The sequence below is a fragment of the Tarenaya hassleriana genome, unplaced genomic scaffold (genome assembly GCF_000463585.1).
Source record: "Tarenaya hassleriana unplaced genomic scaffold, ASM46358v1 Cleome58, whole genome shotgun sequence".
In the NCBI taxonomy this organism is placed as follows: Eukaryota; Viridiplantae; Streptophyta; class Magnoliopsida; order Brassicales; family Cleomaceae; genus Tarenaya; species Tarenaya hassleriana.
In genome coordinates, this window is record NW_010968329.1 from 389,568 (window position 1) to 409,501 (window position 19,934).

The following is a 19,934-nucleotide window of genomic DNA, read 5'->3' on the forward strand; positions in this document are numbered from 1 at the left end:
AAGGCCAAGGGACGAGATTAGATCGAGCCAAACCTTTCCCACCTGCTTCCCATTAGAGAAAAGGCGAGAAAAAGCAATTTGAGTTTCTAAAGCTTGGTCCGCCGGACCAACTCTTGGTCCGTCGGACCAGGCCTGAAAAACTCGCAAGTTTGCCAAGTCAAAAGCTTGGTCCGGAGCTGACCAACTCTTGATCAGCCGGATCAAGCACAGTGTCCTGCCGACAGTCCGAATTTTCCGCGATCCGGCGAACCAGACGAGCTCCGGACCACGCGCACTCCGTCTGACCATTTGGTCCGGCGGACCAAGATTTCGGTCCGCCGGACCGGCCCTACTCCGACCCAACACAATTTACTCCGACTGACTGGACTGGCCCGGCTGACCAACTTTTGGTCAGCTCCGGATCAACCAGTTATTTCGGACAAATCAGTCTGTTTCTCCCAAGTGTGTCTGGTATGGCTGACCAACTCTTGGTCAGCTCCGGACCAGACCTTAAGACGGAGAAAAATCCGATTTTTCTCGTCCGTTCGATCCCGTCCATACACGTCCATCCCATATGTGTGTGACCCTTTAGGCTCCTCCGAATACGACAGTAAACGCGAGATCCAATCTCGCTTTACAAATCATAAGCGGTCTCTAGCAAGACGTTATGATTACCCGTATCAAAAAGAGTTAGATGTGATCTAACCAAAAAGCCAGAGATAGTTCTAACGATGATCTTCTTTGTCTCACGATATCATAATCGAACTCACAGTTCGAATGCTTTGTCGTATTCCGAGTAGACTGTAAGAAATAGATGACATTCATCTATAGTGCGGCCACACATTTCTACAGTCTCACTCCTACGACGAGCCCAAGCGATATCTCTCTCTTTCGAGAGGGACAAAGTTTCATCTTGACTATCTACTAACCATTACATGATTCATAATGTACCCGAGCCACGCCTTTATAATCATCCAGTTAAAGATGACGTTTGACGCAGTCAAAGTACATTACTCGTCATGATGGATACAATAGATATCTCAGGTCTGAGGATCCAAAGTGAACCATCAAGTGAGATTCAAGTCATGGATTAAATCCAATCGACAATTTCACGCGAGTCATCCAGTCACTTGTTCCAAACAAGTACTCATGACCGTGATCCGTATCAAATACACATGATCACCACCATGATCATCCAACACGTCTCATGTTAGTATTAATTCATCATTGCTCCCACAATGACAAGCGACTAAGGAATTTAGGATCGTTCATAACGATCCATGGATGTCATTATTTATCAAATACGCAAAATAAATAATTAACAAACAATGCATTCATCCAATAAATACATCGTATCATACATAGTTCTCATATCGTATGATCATCCTAGAGCATCACATCCATCAGATCATAGGTGAGGACTTAAGAAATTGGGTAGGATGAATGAGAAGAAGGAGAAAAAGGAGGAAGATGAGTGGTTAAATAACAGTGGAAATCACGAAGATAAGAAGGTGGGTGGGTTGTGTGTTTAGGTCTGGTTGAGAGTGGTAAAATCGGGGAGGTAGAAACATGAACAGGAGAATTAGAAGGGGAAATAGCCTGCCGAGAGCAAGGAACCGAAATAGACTGAGAAGAATCTGGAATGGGTAAAGGTAAAACGCTGTTTGGAAAAACAGAATCTGGAATGACAGAAATGTTAGAAAGAAATGGATAAATATGTTCATGAAACTCGAAATTTCGAGAAATAAAAATAGAATTGGATTCAAGATCAAGAAGCTTATAACCTTTATAGCCGGAGGGATAACCCATGAATACTGTAGCTCGAGCTCGGGCTGAAAATTTGTGTCTCTCTGAAACAGAAGTCGAGGCATATGCCAAAGATCCGAAGACGCGTAGGAATGAATAATCTGGTGGCTTTTGCTTCAACATCTCATATGGTGACTTGTTTGACAGCAATGGAGAAGGCGTTCTATTAGTTAGAAAAACCGTCGTTCGAACACATTCTGTCCAAAATTGTAGAGGAATGTTGGCCTGAAATAACAATGTGCGAGTGACGTTAAGTATATGCTGATGCTTCCTTTCAACCACGGAGTTCTGTTGCGGAGTTTGCACACAAGAGAAGTAATGAAAAATTCCTTTGAAGGTAAACAGAGCTTCAAAAGCCAACTCGGGGGCATTGTCGGATCGCACAACTTTCACTTTGACCTTGTACTGCGTTTCAACCAAGGTTAAAAAATCTGGAATGATTTTTAGCACGACATTCTTATTTCTGAGCATATAAACCCAAGTAACCCGAGAATGATCATCAACTATTGTCAAAAAATATTTATATCCATCATGAGAAAGAACCGAAAAAGGACCCCAGGCATCAATATGAATAAGATCAAATAAAGCCTTAGAAATATTATTATTGGAAGCAAAAGGAAGACGACATTGTTTTGCCAAATGACAGACACGACAATGAGAATGATCAGAGAACTTAGAAAGAGAAAGAACAAATGACATAGTTTTCAATTTATGAAAGGACAAATGACCAAGCCTGTTATGCCAAATCGAAGAATCGACATGCACAGACTGGATATAAAACAAAGAAAAAGCAGAATGCGGAACAACAGTAGACTCGAAGAAGTATAAATTGTGCAAAAGTTTAGCTTTCCCAATCGTCGACAATCAGAGGAAAAAAGATAACAAAGATTAGTGCTACGGAGCAAGGCACTGACACTAACAATGTTGAAGGTGAAGGATGAAACATAAAGAACATTTGTCAATAAAAGATGATCATTCAAGGGAACTTTGCCAGCCTGTGTTACCGTAATTTGAATTCCATTAGGTAAACTCACAGTGCAGGGAACGATAGATACTAGCTCAGAAAATAAGTGTTTGGTAGAACAAACATGAGTGGAGGCTCCAGAATCTAGAATCCAAGTATGACGTATTTGACCAGAAACAGGAGTAGCAGAACATGTAGAAGCAGAGATCAAGAAGGATGTACCAGTTTTGACAGTTCAATCTGGAGCACCATGCTCAGTTATAGAAGCACCTGAAACCTTCATTCGATTGTTAATCTGGGTGTAAAGAGCCTGAATCTGATCAAGGCTCATCTTGTCGACAGCAGCACAATCAACAGGAGATGGTTCTGTAACCATATTTGCAAACTGTGCTGTCGGCTGGAGTTGTGGATGACGAACAGAAGCAGAGGAATTCTGATTACGAGCAAGAGCAGAACCATTGTTGTATAGATGAGGCTTAGCAGACGAGTGCTTGTATCCAGGAGGAAAACCATGAAGTCTGTAGCATTTAGCAACAATGTGCCCATAAAGACCACAATGTGTGCAGATGGGTCGTTGTTTACATATGAAATTTGCGCTCGAGACTGCAGCAACCTTGTCAGACGAAGACAGTGGAGAGGAGGAAGTGGTTTGGAAAACCACATTATCAGATGACTTCACAGGTTTAATCAGATGTTGCTACTCTTGTTGGATAACCAAGTTAAACGCTTTCTGAAGGTCTGGAGGTGGATCCATAGCAAGGATATGACTTCTGACGCCTTCATAATCGGCATTAAGACCAATCAGAAAATCGATAACAAAATCACTTTCATCTTCATCATTCCATCGTTTGGACAGTTGGCATGTGCAACGGCCGTAGGTACATGAATGATTCGCCCGGACATATTTGAATTCTTCCCACACAGTAATAATGGCAGTGAAGTAGGAAGTGACATCCATGGTACCTTGATGGAGATCACGTAGTTTCTGCTTGATTCTGTACTTACGAGGAGCGTTGCTCTGCTGATAACGCTTCGTAAGAAAGAGCCACATATCACGAGCAGTCTCGACATAAAGGAGACTTTGAGAGATATGCTCAGCAATCGAATTCATTATCCAAGATCCGACGATGGCGTTGTTTCGGATCCAGAATCTGAGATTTGGATCAGGCTCATTTGGTTTGAGTAAAGACCCATCAACAAAACACATCTTGTTTCGACCTTCAAGAGCAAGTGTGATGGATCGAAACCAAGATGGAAAATCGGCAGCACCGCTCAATGGCTTTGTGACAATCTGCACGCCGCCATGATCAGTGGAGGAAAGATAGTAAGGACTATCAAACTCAGGAGGAACAGCAACAGGGCCGGCAAGGGGACCAACAGCAGGGTCGGCAGGAGGAGGAAATTCCGCCATGAAGACCAAATAAAATCGACTGAGATGAAAAACGGAGGAGAAGAAGCGGAATCAGAAAAGGATCTCTGATACCATTTTAGTGGAGGAAATCAATATCTTTTCCATTGATAAAGAATGAAGCTATACAAAGAGTTTTATACAGATGAGTTGATAACAACTGAACAACAATAAAATCTTTCTATACTTATCTCTGTCACTAGAAATAGGAAACTGAATAACAGAGCAACGAACTCCCGCGTCTTCCATTAAAATGTTTCGCCGGAATATATATGCCTACGTTTTGCTGCGATGGATTTGTATTGATATCTAGTTTCCTCCACTTGAATGCCCTAGTTGTTTTGTTAGGCGTTGGTGCAACCGCTGCATATATCTTCAAAGAGCATGGATTTATCTATCTGAATCAGAAAAGATACGAGTCTCTTTCCATATAACCCTTGATGATGGTTTTATTCTCTGTATGAGTCCTATGAGATGTAGGTCTTGAAGCTTCCATGCCAGGGTAGTATTATTGTTGAATCCCGGTGCTAAGTTCTGATCCCAAATTTTTGTTTTGTTTTTGAATTTCTCATTTTTGTCACCTTTATGTCTTTAGACAATAGAAATTGATTCCATATTGTAACCGAGTAAATACTTTAATAAATGAGGAAAAGGCTTGCTCTTTCCTGTGAATCTTGAATTTGTCTGGCATTTTGGATTTCCTATCTGTTTGTTTTTTTCAAGATATTAACAAGTTCCGACGCAACTACAGTGGTCAGAGTGTGTTTATTAGCAATTTACTAATAAGGAAAGAGGTTTATCAATTTATCTACAAAATTATACATGACAGAAACTTCTATTTATCAAATTGTCCCTTAGATTAGGGTTGGACGTTTTGATTTCGTTTCGTACCGAACCGAAAAATGCGGTATTTTTTTTCGATCCGAACCGTCTCAAATTCCTGAACGGTATTAATTTTAGAAAAACGGAATTTTGCGAAATCGAATCGAACCGAAATTTAAAAAAACCCGAAGAACAGATTTTTAAAAAAAAAAAAGATATAATTTTTTAAATAAAAACCGGAAACAAACTGAAACAAAACCAAATATAATATAAAACCGATTGGTGTCTATTTTATAAAACTGAAAGAAGCGATTCGAACCATTCCTGATCCGAACCCGAACCGAATACCAAAACGTCCACCCCTACCTTAGACAGAGTTTTCAATGTGAAAACTGATCTCACAAATTGTTATAAGATTTACCACTTTTGCCAGAGCAATAGAGAACTGTACTCTTTATAATCCTAGTGCAGTTGGCTAGGGCCTGATTACCATTTTCAATGTTACAGAACAGGTTGAATATAACAAAAACAATTGGTAAATTTCCAATTGATCCACACTTAAGGGCCATTCAGGACCTGTGTTGCATCTTATGAACCATGGCGAGGGAATTAATGAAGGGACTGTTGATGGTTCTATAATGGTAACAGGTGCCTACCTTTGGCATTGTAGTTTAGGTCATATAAACGAGAAACGCATACATACAGAAGCTCCACAATGAAGGATTTCTAGACTCGTTTGATTTTGAATCAATTGAGTCGTGCGAATCTTGTTTAGTGGGCAAAATGACAAAGACTCCTTTTACCGACGTGTGATGGTTGCAAAGAAAATGAACCTTCTTTAGTGTCAGTTTATCGATTAATATGACTGAACTTTTATGTGCAGCTACTAGATTTTGGTTATCAATTTTTATGCTCTTTTTGTCTTGTTTATATCTTATAGATGCTTAGGGAAAGTGAACTGAACGTTTAAAAAGCTCTCTGTCATATTTTTTTTGACGAGTTTAATTAGGATATCTGAGACTCATCAGACCCACAATGCTGTAGAGGAGCATTACTTTACTTACATTTTCGCGTATTGCTTTTTGTGTTACCGGGAGATGGGTGTTCGTCTTCGAGTTTGTCATTTATGAGCTGTTTGCAACTTTCAGAAACCATCTTGGGAGAAAGCAGCAAATGTAACAGGACAGAGGTGTGCCTTATTCTCCTCCCTTTTTCATTGGACAATTGAAGTTTAAGCCAAGCTAGCTGCAATTCTTTTCTATTTGGAGCATCTTCATGTTCATACTTTGCTGCAGATATGGTCCTGAAACTGACGGGCGTGTTCTTCTAGGGAAAGTCGATTGCACGGAGGAACCTGCTCCGTGTAGGAGGTACTTTCAAGCTAATCCTTCCTGCTCTTTTAGTTCCCTTTTGGGGGCATATGAAACTTGCTAAAACTTTTAACTTCTAGATCTCTGGACTGGATTGACTTGCTAAAACCAATTTGTAATTGCATCACGAAATAATAGCTAAGGTTCACATGTGATGTGTGTACGTTTTTATATTGAAATGCGTGTTTTCACTATGAACAAGCAATTTCTATATTTCCGTACAATGGTTCCTCGGAAATCTCTCATTTACTAAAGCTTGTTTCTTTCAGATGGTGGAAGGACTGGTTGCACCAATCCAAGTGGAGTCTCAGAAGCTAGCCTTGGAGGATGAATCTGATAATGTGTCGGCAAATCTTAAAAAGGCGTTCATTAACAAACGTGAGTTAGGTGCCAACACTACTGTAAGTCTCGGGGAACCCAAAGTGTATGCTCGCGTTTTCAATGCGGTTTTTAGATTCCCAAACTTGGATCGGTCTAGTGTCTAAATCTCTTGTAAATGTTGAATACAGATCGAACACTATCTCCAAGTAGTGAAAACCGAGGTTATCACAAGAAGATCCGATCATGAACAGACAATGATTGAGGAATACGAGTACACCGCTCACAGCAGCGTGGCTCAGACTTTCTATTTACCTGTCGCGAAATTTCACCATGACAAAATATTAGTACCCATCTCAAATGTCTATCTCAACTAGGGGCTTGGCAGAGAACCCCGGAATTTGGGTATCCGAGTCGATCGGGTACTCGGTTAATATATAAGATGAGATCGGATTTGGTTATGAGGAAAACCCAAAAATTGGGACCGTGTTCACTGTTCAGGCTCAGGCCCTCGGTAATTGGATTCGAGATGGGTTATCATATCTGGATACTGGATAAGAGTAAAATTACCTTTTTTCCCAAACGGTTTTGTATTGAAATCTTTCGTAATTTTGGGATTGGCTTTGGGTAAACCGAAAATTTTGGACTCCTGACCCCTAGCATATGATACTACTTTGGAAAAAAAATCAAAATTTTGTATTTGGACCTCTGTTCAGGTATCTTGGGTACGTGACTTTCAAGTGTCGAATCAAAATGGTATTCGAAAATCTGCGGTATCCGGCCCACGCCCCCCCACCGGTGATTGTTTTTTTTCTTCTGTAGGTGCTTATAACAGAGAACCCGAAGTCTTTTGCACACTTCATCACGAATGTTTGTGCTATAATGGGCGACATTTTCACGGCCAGTATCATTATCGGTGTCTTGTTCGATGATTCTCCTGTGGAATTCCATTGCGATTTGGCTTTGTGGATTTCAGGTTGCGGGGATACTAGATTTGTTTTTTTACAGTAGGATCAGACTGGTGAAGAAGGTGGAGCTCGGGAAAAACATTTGATTGAGAAAGGTCAGTTCTTCTTCAAGTTAAGACTACAGAAACCCATAGTTTTATTCAGATCCTTCGTCCGACAAATATATGTGTCCATGTACGGTGACATTTATTCGTTTTTTCACGAGAAAACAATAGATACAACAATAAGGTCACACAACAAATTAATTTGTAAACAAACCACCAAACTTAGAAAAGTAAAATCGCAAAGCTAACAAAACACCTCCAAATGGAGGATAGCAACACTCGGTAAGAACTCGTAAACTATAAGACCCTGCATTTTTAGGACGAGACTCAGGAGATGGCGAAGTTGCGGGAGCGGGAGAGGGTGAAAAGTCGAAAGAGGGGACAAGTCCTTAGTTCTATCATGCATTACAATGGTGACGGGTTTCTCATTCTTTCGGCAGTTTTCTGATGTTTTTCCTTCAATAAATTTGGCTACCAGTGTGTTCGTGTAGCAGTGGTTGTAGTCATCCTTAATTAACCGAGTTTTGGTTTGGTGAATAGACAAACACTTGCAAATGTTGTATTTGCATTCTTCTTTATCCGTAAAATATCTTTCCTTGTTAATTCTTTAAGATAATCGAGAACGCAATCGACGGGAAGATAATTTAATCGAAGTGTTAAGCTTTTAATTAGTCTCTGAATTTTTCTTAACAATATTTTTAGATTTCAAAATTTTCACATGTTTGATTTTGGATTAAACCTCTAAAATTCTTATTAGAAGGGTATTTTCGTATTTCGACAAAACCTATTTATTCTAAGCATTTGAAGATTACCAAATATTATAAGTAGAGAACAAAACATACATGCTTGGAATAACCTTTTGTTTATCCATTCGAAATCTTAGGCATCCTTATGTTTAACTCTTATGTTCAACACAACATTGTGGATATGTACTATACAAGTCTTGGAACATAAATCTGGCTTATCTTCATCAGTACAATAAATTGTTTATCATTAATACAAGACTCACGGCTGCTGCAAGAACAAGGCTTGTCGAGATGTTGATTCCATGCTTGTTTCCTACATTTTTCTTCGGGAAATACTTTGGGAGCGCACATTCTTCTCCGTTGAAGAATACTCTCGTAGGAAATCCATCACCACCGGGGATATTAAGGTTGTCATTGCCTTTTTTGGTGAAGGAAATAACCGATTGTTGTTTCCCCGGAACTCGTGGATCTTTGTTTGGATCTGTTCCGTTCACCTCGCCCACCAAGTAGTTCAATCCAGGCAATCCTTGGAATAGAATGGTTCGATTATTAGGCGGAAGGCGAGTGCCATTGAAGGAATATACGTTTTCATAACCTAAACCGGACTTTCCCATCTCAATAGCTGCAAACCAATCCTCGAATACAACTTCTTTCCAATTAAAGATTGTTATTCTCGCTGTCCAACCGCTTCTGTAATCGGTATTCACATGCCAATTTATGCTGACGCCGCAATTATCAGGGCAAGGAAGCTTCTTAGGAATAGGCATATGCTTTTGTTTAGCCCAAGCCTTGGCTTTTATGGTGCGGTTGTCAAAAGGTACGAGAAGGGTATCGGGAGGAAGCAACATAGGGTTTGCATTCGCATTGCAGGTGTCAGTATCGATGTCATCGCATCCACAAGCACAAGTGTTACAAGGGATGGCAGATTCATTGTAGAAAGCCGAGAACGAGACACAACATCTCGATGCTTGATGCTTAGGTTTGGTTATGTTGCAGACCACTTGCCAACTTGCCATGGCGAAAGTCGTGGCTTGGAGGCCGCTCGGATCAGGGAACGGTGTCGGGTCCACTCGAACAGGTGGTCCACATTTGTATTGTGGGTTTAAAACACCGTCAATTTTCCAGTGTTGCGGGGGATATAACGCTGTTCTATTCAGATCAGGAGGAATCTTGAAAACCTAAAGTTGCATAAAGAACAAAAAAATTGTCAAAAACCTTGATTTTAATAACAATTCTTGTATCGTTAAATCCAAATGATTTTCCACCATGATTATAAGAGTATTAAGGTAATTAATCATTATGTTAATAATTTAACCTAGATTTGCCTTGTATTTTCTCTATATATTACCTTTTACATTCCAATGAATGATAATACATAACATTTCATCGTATAAAAGCAAACGCATCGAGATTACCTGCAACTGGAAGATAGATTGAGCTTTTGAAGGATCCATAGTAGGAGGCAAGAGGGTGCCATTCTTACAACAAAAAGGTAACTTCCCGATCACATTATCGTCTTTTCTCTCAGGTGGCAAATCAGAAATGCTAGGTTTTTTCTGACAATTTGCGACCTGAGAGAAATCCATATCCCCATAGTATTGTCCCGCTTTGCTGTATATGCATTCAGACGCATCCTTCTTATGTGTAAAAGCACCTCTCATCGAGTAAATGAATTCCCCTCGCATCCATTCCCATGTTAAATTCCAATGATCCAATCTCCCTAAAGGGTTATTGTTGTCGATCGTCACTTGGGCTAAGTAGTTGTTGCCATATGCCTGGAGAACATCATAAACCATATTTAAATCTCCGTACTTTCTTGATGCGAATTTCGTCTTTGGCACTGTCTTGGCCTTGAACTTGGGGTTCTTCTTGCAACAAACATGCATATTGCCTCCTACGCAAGAAACAATGTGTAAGAAAAGATTAGAAAATGAAATATACCCAATATTGATGGATAAACCTTTGGATGGAAGTATAAACGATGAAAGATCACATACCCTTTAAAAGGTGTATATTAAAATATCGCAAAATGTAAAAAAGATCAATGAATCTAACCTCGCCTCTTCGCAGGAGGGCATTGCCAACCATCGTTTATGAGCTTAATGTTACTAGGCATCGGTGTTACGCCCAATTTTACCCCAAAAAGAGTCCCTACGATCTCGATATTCGCGGATATCTGGTTGTAATCACCAGCTGTTTCAATGGACGTCTTCAAATCTGTGTTGGTCGATCCAATGAACGTTGTTCCATTGCTCGCATCCAAGGGAAAATCGCCGTCCATAGGCGAGGCACCCGTTGCTGAAACGATGAGCTCCTTGTGGCGGAATCCGATGAACATCTGCCAGCCTTTGAGCTCCTCCGTTCCCACATTAACGATCATGGCATTCGCCCTAAATGCCCAGGATTGTGCTGTAGCGTTCTTGACATGAGGGTATTCTTTTTCGCGGCCACTGAAGCTATAACTCATGAAAATTCCGTTGCATTTGGCCATCTCGGGAGGCGATTCCGAACTCCCTTCTTCGCTCGGTGTCCCGTAGTCTTGGCCATTGCAAACATTGATGCGTAGAAGAATCGGTAAAACGATCAACAAAGTGAATGAATAGGTAAAATACCGGTCCCAAGGTATCTTCATTCCGATTTTAAATCTGGTCGATTTCATTACGTTCTCTCACCACCCTGAATGTCTCGACCAACGAAGCAGCGAGAAATACCTTTTACACAAACCCTAGAACATGATCTAAGGTGCGTGCAATTTGGGATTCCGGAAGAAGAATCCCTCTCATAGATGCGAAGGAAACAATTGATGGAGACGAAGACCAAGTCTTGCCTCTTTTTCTCGGCCTTTGGCTTTTCTTGGACACCGGAGAAATGTTGGAATACATAGTAATGCTATTTTTGGTAAGGAGAGATATAGTTACCAATAACACGTCGATTTTTGTTCAAACATTTTTTTTTCAGTTGGAATTCCAAATCAGAATCTAGTGTGTTTTATTTTGTCTTAAAGATGATCTTTGAAGGACAAAAAAATGACATGAAACATGTCTGAAATGTTTCGCCGTTTTGTTTGCAATTTTGTCAGAAACACCCGTGAATATGTTTTTTTGGGTAACCGAGTGTTGTAGATCGAGGTCCAGACTAATTCGGGAGTCGGGAGCAAGCCATTTGATTAGAATATAGACTCCCCTCTCAAATTGGAGTTCGAATTCGGGACGGAAGAGACGTTTTGCATTCTCATTTCACCGGTTGAGCTATCCAAGTTGGGTTAACACGAACGGATATTGTTAACCGGTATAGTTAGTTTTTAACTAGCATTTATAACCTCTAATTATTACAGAAATATATCAAAATTCTTATAAAGTAGATTTACATTTTCTTGTTAAGACCTGCAAAATGATTTTTCAGATCATGCCACTGACGAAAGAGTAAAATGTTTTCTTCAAAATATTTCCTTGGAAATTGGGACATATCAAAGGTTTCTTGGAAAACTTTTTTTTTTCAGAACCACAACTATACGACGAATTCAGAAGCATAGATAAATACCGAATCTTAGCACTTACCTTGCAAAACCAAATCAAACCGAACCTAACCGGATTTTGGCTTATTTCAGCATCAACTTCTACCGAACCGAATTGAGTAACCCATCGAAATTTATTTATTCAAATCAGAGGAGATCATTTTGTTTCATTTATGAAACAAAAACACGAACTCAAACCTGATTATTCATTTCGGTCATATTAGTCTCCAAACCGAAGTAAACCGGAGCCCTCAAAATATCAATTCAAAAACAGGATAAATGAAAACAAAACCCTAAATATTATTATAACTCCATGCGATCTTAAACATACATATTATCAATGTTTAAATTAATGATGGTTTGGGTGACCAAAAAATGTAACATAGTGTAAGCCTATTTATAATTTTATATGAGAGACTAAATATATAGTATGTTACTTTGCCAAAAAACGATCTTCCTGGATCTTGCAGGTTGTCCAAATCGTCCATCCAGGGAATGATCTGGGATATTTCTGTGGGAGGTTTTGGTTGTATGCGGCCGGCCAAGGGTTTCCAAATCTCAGCACTAAAGGAGCAACTGAAGAAGAGATGATCATGCCGCTCTTTAATTCCATCCGTTCTCTCAATCTACTCGGTCATATTCAATGATTCTTGGACCTAATTAGAGCTATCACAATTTCCCATCAGATGGTGTCACCCGATCCCTCATTGGTAATCCGCGATGAAAACACATCCACTGGACAAAATGCATATCTTGGTATCGTTTCCTTAAACCAGACCGCGAAGTGCTAGCTAGCGGACTGCTATTGCTGGGGAGCGAATGAGCTTCCAAGTTCTAGCGGCTGAGAACGAGGTCTGATATTCTATATCTGCCATGTTTTCCGGTCATATATGTCTTCTCTCCTGCTATCATTCGACACCGCAATGCTAGGGAGCATTATCTGTAGATCCTATATACGTGGAGACCGAGCACCTGTGTTAGTATTTTGGTTCAAAAGTTTGTGGTACTTGTTGGATTTTTAGAAAATTAATTGCTGATGTGGAAATAGTAGTGGTTGCTGTTGTTAATGGGTAGTTTAGTTTTTAGGAGTTTACGTCAGTTTTTTAACTTTTAAGTTTGTAACTGTTTTATTTTGTATTTAATGACTTTATGTTGTAATGAACATATGTATGCAAGGTTTTATTTACGAGAGAAACTTTGTGTCATCGTTTTGGTTGTTGTTCAAAGTACATCTCAAGTGATTTGATTTCTAAAACTTGAGTTTGTAAAAGGAGCAACAGATTTAAGTGTGTGTAAAATAACAGTGGTATCAGAGCGGTTTTGATCTTTGGGGATCTGTGAGTGTTTTTTTTTAAAAAGTGAAAACGAAATGGATCAAAATGTTGGTGTCGGTGTAACTCTCCCCGTTCCGGTGTTTGATGGTGAGAATTACCAAGTCTGGGTTGTGAAGATGAAAGCGTTTTTGAAGGGTTCAGATATGTGGGAAGCCGTAGAAGAGGACTATGAAGTTACTCCGTTGGGTGCTAATCCTACAGCGAATCAAATAAAGTTGTACAAGGAGAGAATGGCGAGTAAAGCAAAGGCCATGTCTTGCATCTTCTCGGCAGTGTCACCGTCGATCTTCACGAAGATCATGGGGTTGGAGTCTGCCAAAGAGATGTGGGATTTCTTGAAGAAGGAGTATGAAGGGGACGAAAAAATCAACGGAATGAAAGTCATGAATTTGTTGCGAGAGTTCGAGCGACAACAAATGAAGGGAAGCGAGTCAATAAAAGATTATGTCGATCGTCTTGTCGATATAATCAATAAGGTAAGAATTCTTGGCACTAAAGTTGAAGATGTTAAGATTGTGCAAAAAATTTTGGTTTCTATACCGGAAAAGTTTGAAGCAACGGTGGCATCTTTGGAAAACACTAAAGATATGTCAAAAATCAAGCTCTCAGAAGTTCTTAATGCCCTTCAAGCACAAGAACAAAGGAGGCTTATGCGAAAGGAAGATTCAGTGGAAGGTGCTTTAGTAGCAAAAGAAAGAATAAATTCTGCAGGAAATGAAAAATTTAGTGAGCAATTCATTGAATCGTGCAAACATTGTGGTAAGAAAGGTCATCCATATTGGAGATGTTGGAAAAGACCCGATGTTAAATGCAGAAAATGCGGTAAAATGGGACATGTTGAGAAGATTTGCAAAGAAAAGAACACAGAGAATGTTGAAGTTGAAGCAAATATGGTTGAAGAAAAGGAAGAGGAACAACTCTTTTGATTGATCTATTGATTGGTGTTTCTGAAGGATTTTGAGCCAAGGAGGAGTTTGTTAGTATTTGTGGCTCAAATTATGTTTAGAAGACTTTGCAGTACTTGTTGGATTTTCAGAAAATTAATTGCTGATGTGGAAATAGTAGTGGTTGCTTTTGTTAATGGGTAGTTTAGTTTTTAGGAGTTTACGTCAGTTTTTTAACTTTTAAGTTTGTAACTGTTTTATTTTGTATTTAATGACTTTATGTTGTAATGAACATATGTATGCAAGGTTTTGTTTACGAGAGAAACTTTGTGACATCATTTTGGTTGTTGTAGTACATCTCAAGTGATTTGATTTCTAAAACTTGAGTTTGTAAAAGGAGCAACAGATTTAAGTGTGTGTAAAATAACAACCTGGCATGGACCAATTTGAACCAATTGTTGCATCAGCAACCTTCGCAAGCAGCGGTATACGGAGCAGCCTTGGCCCATTTTCCCCCGAAAAGCGGAGTCCAAAGATCGTACCATAAAGATGCAGTTCTCCCATTTTCCAGCTTGCATCTGATGAATTGGTCTGCTTGTTCCTTGAGTTTTATCAACCTGCGTAAGTTCTACGAGATGGAACTAGCCTTCACAGCCCAACATGTTAACAATTTGATAAGGTAATTGATAAGAAACATGACTAGTTTACCTCATTAAGCTGACGACTAATCTCTAATTAATTAAAAAATAATAGCAAAACACAATTTGATATGACGTGAGCACTCTCGTCATCCGCTTTCCATTTACTTTTTTTATAAATATAATTTAAATTAATAAAATATACTGGGTATATTGGATGGAGTTAAAATATATTTTATTAATTTATCTATTTAGAATTTAGTTTGAGATATATTTATATTTATTTGAATTTTCAGATAATTTAATTTTAAATTTTTTTAAAACGTTTAAAAATTTATTGTTTTCTCAATAAAATATTCAAATCAAAACTAGGGATGGACACTTCGATTCAGGAATTTAGTCCCGAATCGTATCAAATCGATTAATTAGATTTCGTTCAGTTCGATATTATATAAAAAATTGAAATGTACAAGACTTTGGATACCGAACGGTTCGTTTCGCTTCGGTAATCTAACGGTATTTTTATTTTTTAATTAAAAATATTAAATATTAATAATTAATAATAATATTTAGTTTGGTTAATATTATCTATTATATAATGATGTTTATTTTGTTATTAATAAATACTTAGTAACTATATTTATTTTGTTATCTAAAATTATTAAATTAAATTTCTTTATTTTTATGTTTATATGAGATATAATTATGTTATAAACCGTTTCAAATAGTTCTAAACCGTCCCAAATTGTCCCAAACTGTACGAATCATTCTGAAGTATCTTTATTTGATACTTATTTATTAGAATTGTACCGTTCCGAATGGATACCGATATCGAATCGAATAATATATGATAATAATTTGGTATAAATTTTAAAATACCGAATAAATAGTTTTCGAATCAAATTGCTGAAATTCGTAACCAAATTCTGAAAGTTCCACCTCAAAACCATCAAAATTTTACCATACCCTAATTAGAACTTATCTGACGGTAGAAAGAAATTGAGAATGGGAATAATTTTTTCGCATTATCGTGAATAATGTAAACAGAAATGCTTGTTCTCGAAACGCAGAAATCTCTGCCGTTTTAAAAGACCTAAACATTTTCTTCAGCATTTACCGTTCCCTCCTCGCCTGAGTCACCAACTTCGCCTCCGACTCTCTCCCTCTCTCTCTCTCTCTCTCTCTCTCTCTCTCCCTCTCTCTCTCTCTCTCTCTCTCGTTCTCTCTCTCTCTCTCTCTCTCTCTCTCTCTCTCTCGTTCGCTTGATCGATCGTCACCGAAATCCGGTCTCGGCGTCGAAATAGCTTTCGAGTTGACTCTCCGGCGCTGCTAAATTCCTTCAATCGTTCAATCCCGTCTCCGATTAAGTAGTCGATTGATTAGGAATGGCGTTCTTGTTCTTCTAAGTCTTCATTGCACCAAAAGCCTCTAAATCAACGACACAGCGATTTACCTCTACCTCTCACAGTTCTTCGTCAAGTTTTATGGCGATTAGAGTTACGTTCACCTACTCCGGCTACGTTGCTCGGAATCTCGCGTCCTCCGCCGGGATTCGACTCGGCACCTGCGACTTCCGCTCATGCTTCGAGTGCTTTGTCCGACCCAGAATCTCTGGACACAACCAGAAGACGGATCTGGACAAGTCTCCCGGTTCTAACCCGTGCATCGCTGGTTCCGGGTCCCAGTTCCGATCAGCTTCTATGTACAGCTCCCTCGCAAGGGAGATTCTTGGAGAAGATTGCCAGAGCCCGCTTGTTGTGGGTCTGATATGGATAATGAAGTCCACAGCAGGTGTTCCCCAGTTTTCAACGATGAGCATCTTGGGAATTTCGCCCTTCAATGCTTCTTCTATCATCCCGTTCTTTCAAGGGTCGAAGTGGCTTTCGCATAACAATGCGGAGACGTTGTCACCGGAAATTGAAGACGTGGACGGGGGAGGAACGGCGGCGTGTGACCCAGGCAAAGGGGTCTGTCTGAATTTGGAGCTGAATGATAAGGATTTCGGTGGGAAGAGTGGATGGATCGACAAACTCTTGAATGTCTGCTCGGAAGATGCGAAGGCAGCTTTCACGGCGATGACTGTGACTCTGCTTTTCCGGTCGGCTCTCGCGGAGCCGAAGTCGATTCCATCCACGTCTATGTACCCTACCTTGGATGTGGGTGATCGAGTTCTCGCGGAGAAGGTAAGAATCCGGATTGTTTCTGATTTAAGAAATATTAAGCGTGGGAGCTAATTTTCTATCAATAAAGATTCAATGATTCTGTAAAGATCACTGTGCTTCGATGTTGTTAATGTTAAGCATACTGTAGATGTGAATATAGATTGTTTTTTGGTTTCTGACGACATATTGTCTTGATGTTTGTTTTCTCCAGGACTGAATAATGTTGGGTTAAATCGATTTCTAGATTCTGGGGAGAGGGTTAAAGTTGGTTGCTATCCTCATGGTTATTGTCTTACATGGAATGTGTCTATTGCTTTTAACTGGGATTTAGTTGTTTGTCTGTTTCATGTTGAACAAGACACTTCAGTTGGTTTGCTAGTTACGGCTTTTCACTGATGATGTTCAGTGGTTGTTTCTGTTTGTGTCGGATCGGGTGTCTGTCAGGTTTCATACTTTTTCAGGAAGCCAAAGGTTTCGGATATAGTGATCTTCAAGGCCCCTCCCATCTTGCAGGTAAGTCTCAGATCCGTCCTTCTTGGTACTTAAATGTTTTCTCCTTGTAAACAAAAGGGTATACATTCTACTATTATTGGATCTACAGGAATGGGGTTACAGTTCTGATGATGTGTTCATAAAGAGGATAGTTGCAAAAGAAGGTGACTGGATTGAAGTAAGTCTTGAATATCATATATGTTTAGTTGTCAGCCACCTCGAAATGGACTTCTTCGGTTCGATTTTCTTTATTAGTTTCTAACCCGTTCTTGTAGGTTTGTGATGGGAAGCTCTTTGTGAACGGCACTGTTCGAGAAGAAGATTTTGCTTCAGAACCACTTGAATATGAAATGGAGCCAGTGGTGAGAGAAACTCTGAGTCTGACTTCCTCTTCTTGTTTTGCCAATCAATACCTGAGGTTGTGTTTAAGCATTGTTCTTGACAGCGGTTTTCTCTGCTTGCTTGCTTGTAGCTTGTCCCCGAAGGTTGTGTCTTTGTTCTAGGAGACAACCGCAACAAGAGCTTCGATTCTCATAACTGGTATTTGTCTGAATCCCGATACCTTTGGTAGAATCATACAGTCATATATACCTATTGCTAAGTTGGTCGGGTCTCAGACATTTCAGCATGGTGCCGTGAATATTCACTCACCTGATTCTTGGTTTCTTCGTGGGAAATTTTGGTAAGAGGAAAGGGCAATAGGATGGGCTTTAGAAACAAAAATAGTCTCTTTATCAAAATATTCCAAGAAGAATCCTTTCAGATCAATCGAATCGAATCCTTTCAGAAACAAAAATAGTCTCTTTATCGGATTGGAGAAATAGACAGGCGATAGAAGTAGCGTCGATATTCGTTTTCTAACACGTCTGGAACATACTTGCAGGGGTCCGCTACCAATAAAGAACATCGTCGGGAGATCAGTGTTTAGGTATTGGCCTCCGAGCCGAGTGTCCGACACCGTACACTCGCGCCCACTTGTTACAGAGAGAGATCTTATGATCAATTGATCAGTCGGTCGGTCGATCTCTGAAGTGAAACTGTGTTTTTAGGATAGAACAGAACGTGAAGAGAGGACGCTGTTCCAACCATTTTTGTCTCAGGAACAGAGCAGCTTCAATTGGTGGTTTTTACTCCAAATTTTTTAGTGCGTCTTCCTGGTTATGTGTCCGGTTTGTTTGTACCGGATATTTGGTTTTCTCTGTACCGTCTGCATCATTAGATATGGAAAGTCAAAAGGGGAAATGCCAAAGAAGGCGGGGAAAATGCTACCAATATTCTTCTTGCGGAAGATTTCTTTTGTGTTTTTTCCCCTTCAGTATGATTGGAAAATTGTGTATTAATTATAGAACATTAAGTTATCCTTTATGTAAGTGATGAATTAGACATTAACCAAATGACCAAAAAAAAAAAGGTTTGAGAATTAAAGAATTAGACATCACAGAGTTTATGCTGATTAATTACAAAGAAAAGGGTGGAAATGTGAACCGTTGAATCGTTCAGTCATCTGATGTAAGCCATGGACCATGGAAATGGAATTTCCACCGTTTGATCGTAAAGAGATCAAATGAACCGTTGGATCAAGTACCTCTACGTTATTATAACAAGTGGGTCAGATTTGTCACAACCCTTCTCTGATAAGGAGATCATGTGTTAATTTTAGATGAAAATTTTGATCAACCAAACAAATAAGAATTATGTAAATAGTATAATATATATATATATATATATGTATTGCAGAATATAATTTTTATATATAGAAGAATTGAACATCATATTGTTATTTTGCTTACAGAATTAGCATGATTGTATATACTCATGTCACGTGAACAATATAGGGATTTTCCAATTTTAAACCAAAAGTCTTAAATAGCAAAGAGGGGGGAATTAATTATGAGCAAATTGCCGTTTTATTTATTTTAATTTCATATAAATATAAAATACCGCAGAAGCATAGATGCTGAAAGCAGATATCTCTGAAAGCGTCTCGTAAAAATAAACAACACAAAAAGAGATTCACGATCCAAAGAAAAGAAACGAAAGAAAAAAATAAAGAAATAAAACCGGTTCGGTGGACAATTTCCTCCGGTTAGGACTTGGTTTGGTATACCATACACAACAGATTAAACCGGAGAGCTGCCGCTAACGATCACACTAATCGTAACAACTCCCAATATTAACCACTTGGGCTCCTCCCTCCATTTTTTCCCCTCTTCTTCTTCAACGTCTCATTTTCTTCTCCCCTCTTTTCTCGGGAAACAAACAGCGTGCAAGGAAAGAAAATGGGCTTTGATCCTTATAATCCGATTCGTCTGCACAATGAAACTGCCATTGAAGCGTATTTCCGCCGCGAATCCGAGTTTATGGCCCATCGTGGGTACTCCGATCTCCCAGAGAATAATCGAAGACGCCAAATCGCTCTTCACAGGACTCTTCAAGAAAGTTTCTAGTCTTTTTCCTTCTTCCCGCCAAAAACAAAGATTACGAA

General features: G+C 39.3%; 3 protein-coding genes across 3 annotated transcripts; 2 read left to right on the forward strand and 1 right to left on the reverse strand.

The window, feature by feature from the left end:
- Positions 1 to 8,622: 8,622 nt before the first annotated feature.
- Positions 8,623 to 11,250, reverse strand: LOC104798780 (COBRA-like protein 10). The gene is made up of 3 exons (XM_010520977.1): positions 10,481 to 11,250; positions 9,841 to 10,319; positions 8,623 to 9,603 (listed from the first exon to the last, which is right to left on the reverse strand). Exons 1-3 carry the CDS (start codon positions 11,082 to 11,084, stop codon positions 8,650 to 8,652), a joined length of 2,037 nt encoding a protein of 678 aa, XP_010519279.1. The 5' UTR covers positions 11,085 to 11,250; the 3' UTR covers positions 8,623 to 8,649.
- Positions 11,251 to 13,308: 2,058 nt separating this feature from the next.
- On the forward strand, positions 13,309 to 14,199 carry LOC104798816. The gene has a single exon (XM_010521021.1). The coding sequence runs from the start codon at positions 13,309 to 13,311 to the stop codon at positions 14,197 to 14,199; it is 891 nt and encodes a 296-aa protein (XP_010519323.1).
- Positions 14,200 to 15,990: 1,791 nt separating this feature from the next.
- On the forward strand, positions 15,991 to 18,729 carry LOC104798781 (probable thylakoidal processing peptidase 2, chloroplastic). The gene is made up of 6 exons (XM_010520978.1): positions 15,991 to 16,978; positions 17,402 to 17,470; positions 17,559 to 17,627; positions 17,725 to 17,811; positions 17,922 to 17,989; positions 18,333 to 18,729. The coding sequence occupies exons 1-6, from the start codon at positions 16,280 to 16,282 to the stop codon at positions 18,454 to 18,456; spliced, it is 1,116 nt and encodes a 371-aa protein (XP_010519280.1). The 5' UTR covers positions 15,991 to 16,279; the 3' UTR covers positions 18,457 to 18,729.
- Positions 18,730 to 19,934: the final 1,205 nt, after the last annotated feature.

Excerpts from the sequence above, each read along its gene's own strand:
- LOC104798780 (XM_010520977.1), bottom strand. The coding sequence starts at position 11,084 with ATGAAATCGACCAGATTTAAAATCGGAATGAAGATACCTTGGGACCGG. Across the intron at positions 10,320-10,480 it reads CCCTCCTGCGAAGAGGCGAG|GAGGCAATATGCATGTTTGT; the intron begins GTTAGATTCATT and ends TTTCTTGCGTAG. Across the intron at positions 9,604-9,840 it reads AATCTATCTTCCAGTTGCAG|GTTTTCAAGATTCCTCCTGA; the intron begins GTAATCTCGATG and ends ATGCAACTTTAG.
- LOC104798816 (XM_010521021.1), top strand. The coding sequence starts at position 13,309 with ATGGATCAAAATGTTGGTGTCGGTGTAACTCTCCCCGTTCCGGTGTTT.
- LOC104798781 (XM_010520978.1), top strand. The coding sequence starts at position 16,280 with ATGGCGATTAGAGTTACGTTCACCTACTCCGGCTACGTTGCTCGGAAT. Across the intron at positions 17,628-17,724 it reads AAGAAGGTGACTGGATTGAA|GTTTGTGATGGGAAGCTCTT; the intron begins GTAAGTCTTGAA and ends CCGTTCTTGTAG. Across the intron at positions 17,812-17,921 it reads AATATGAAATGGAGCCAGTG|CTTGTCCCCGAAGGTTGTGT; the intron begins GTGAGAGAAACT and ends GCTTGCTTGTAG.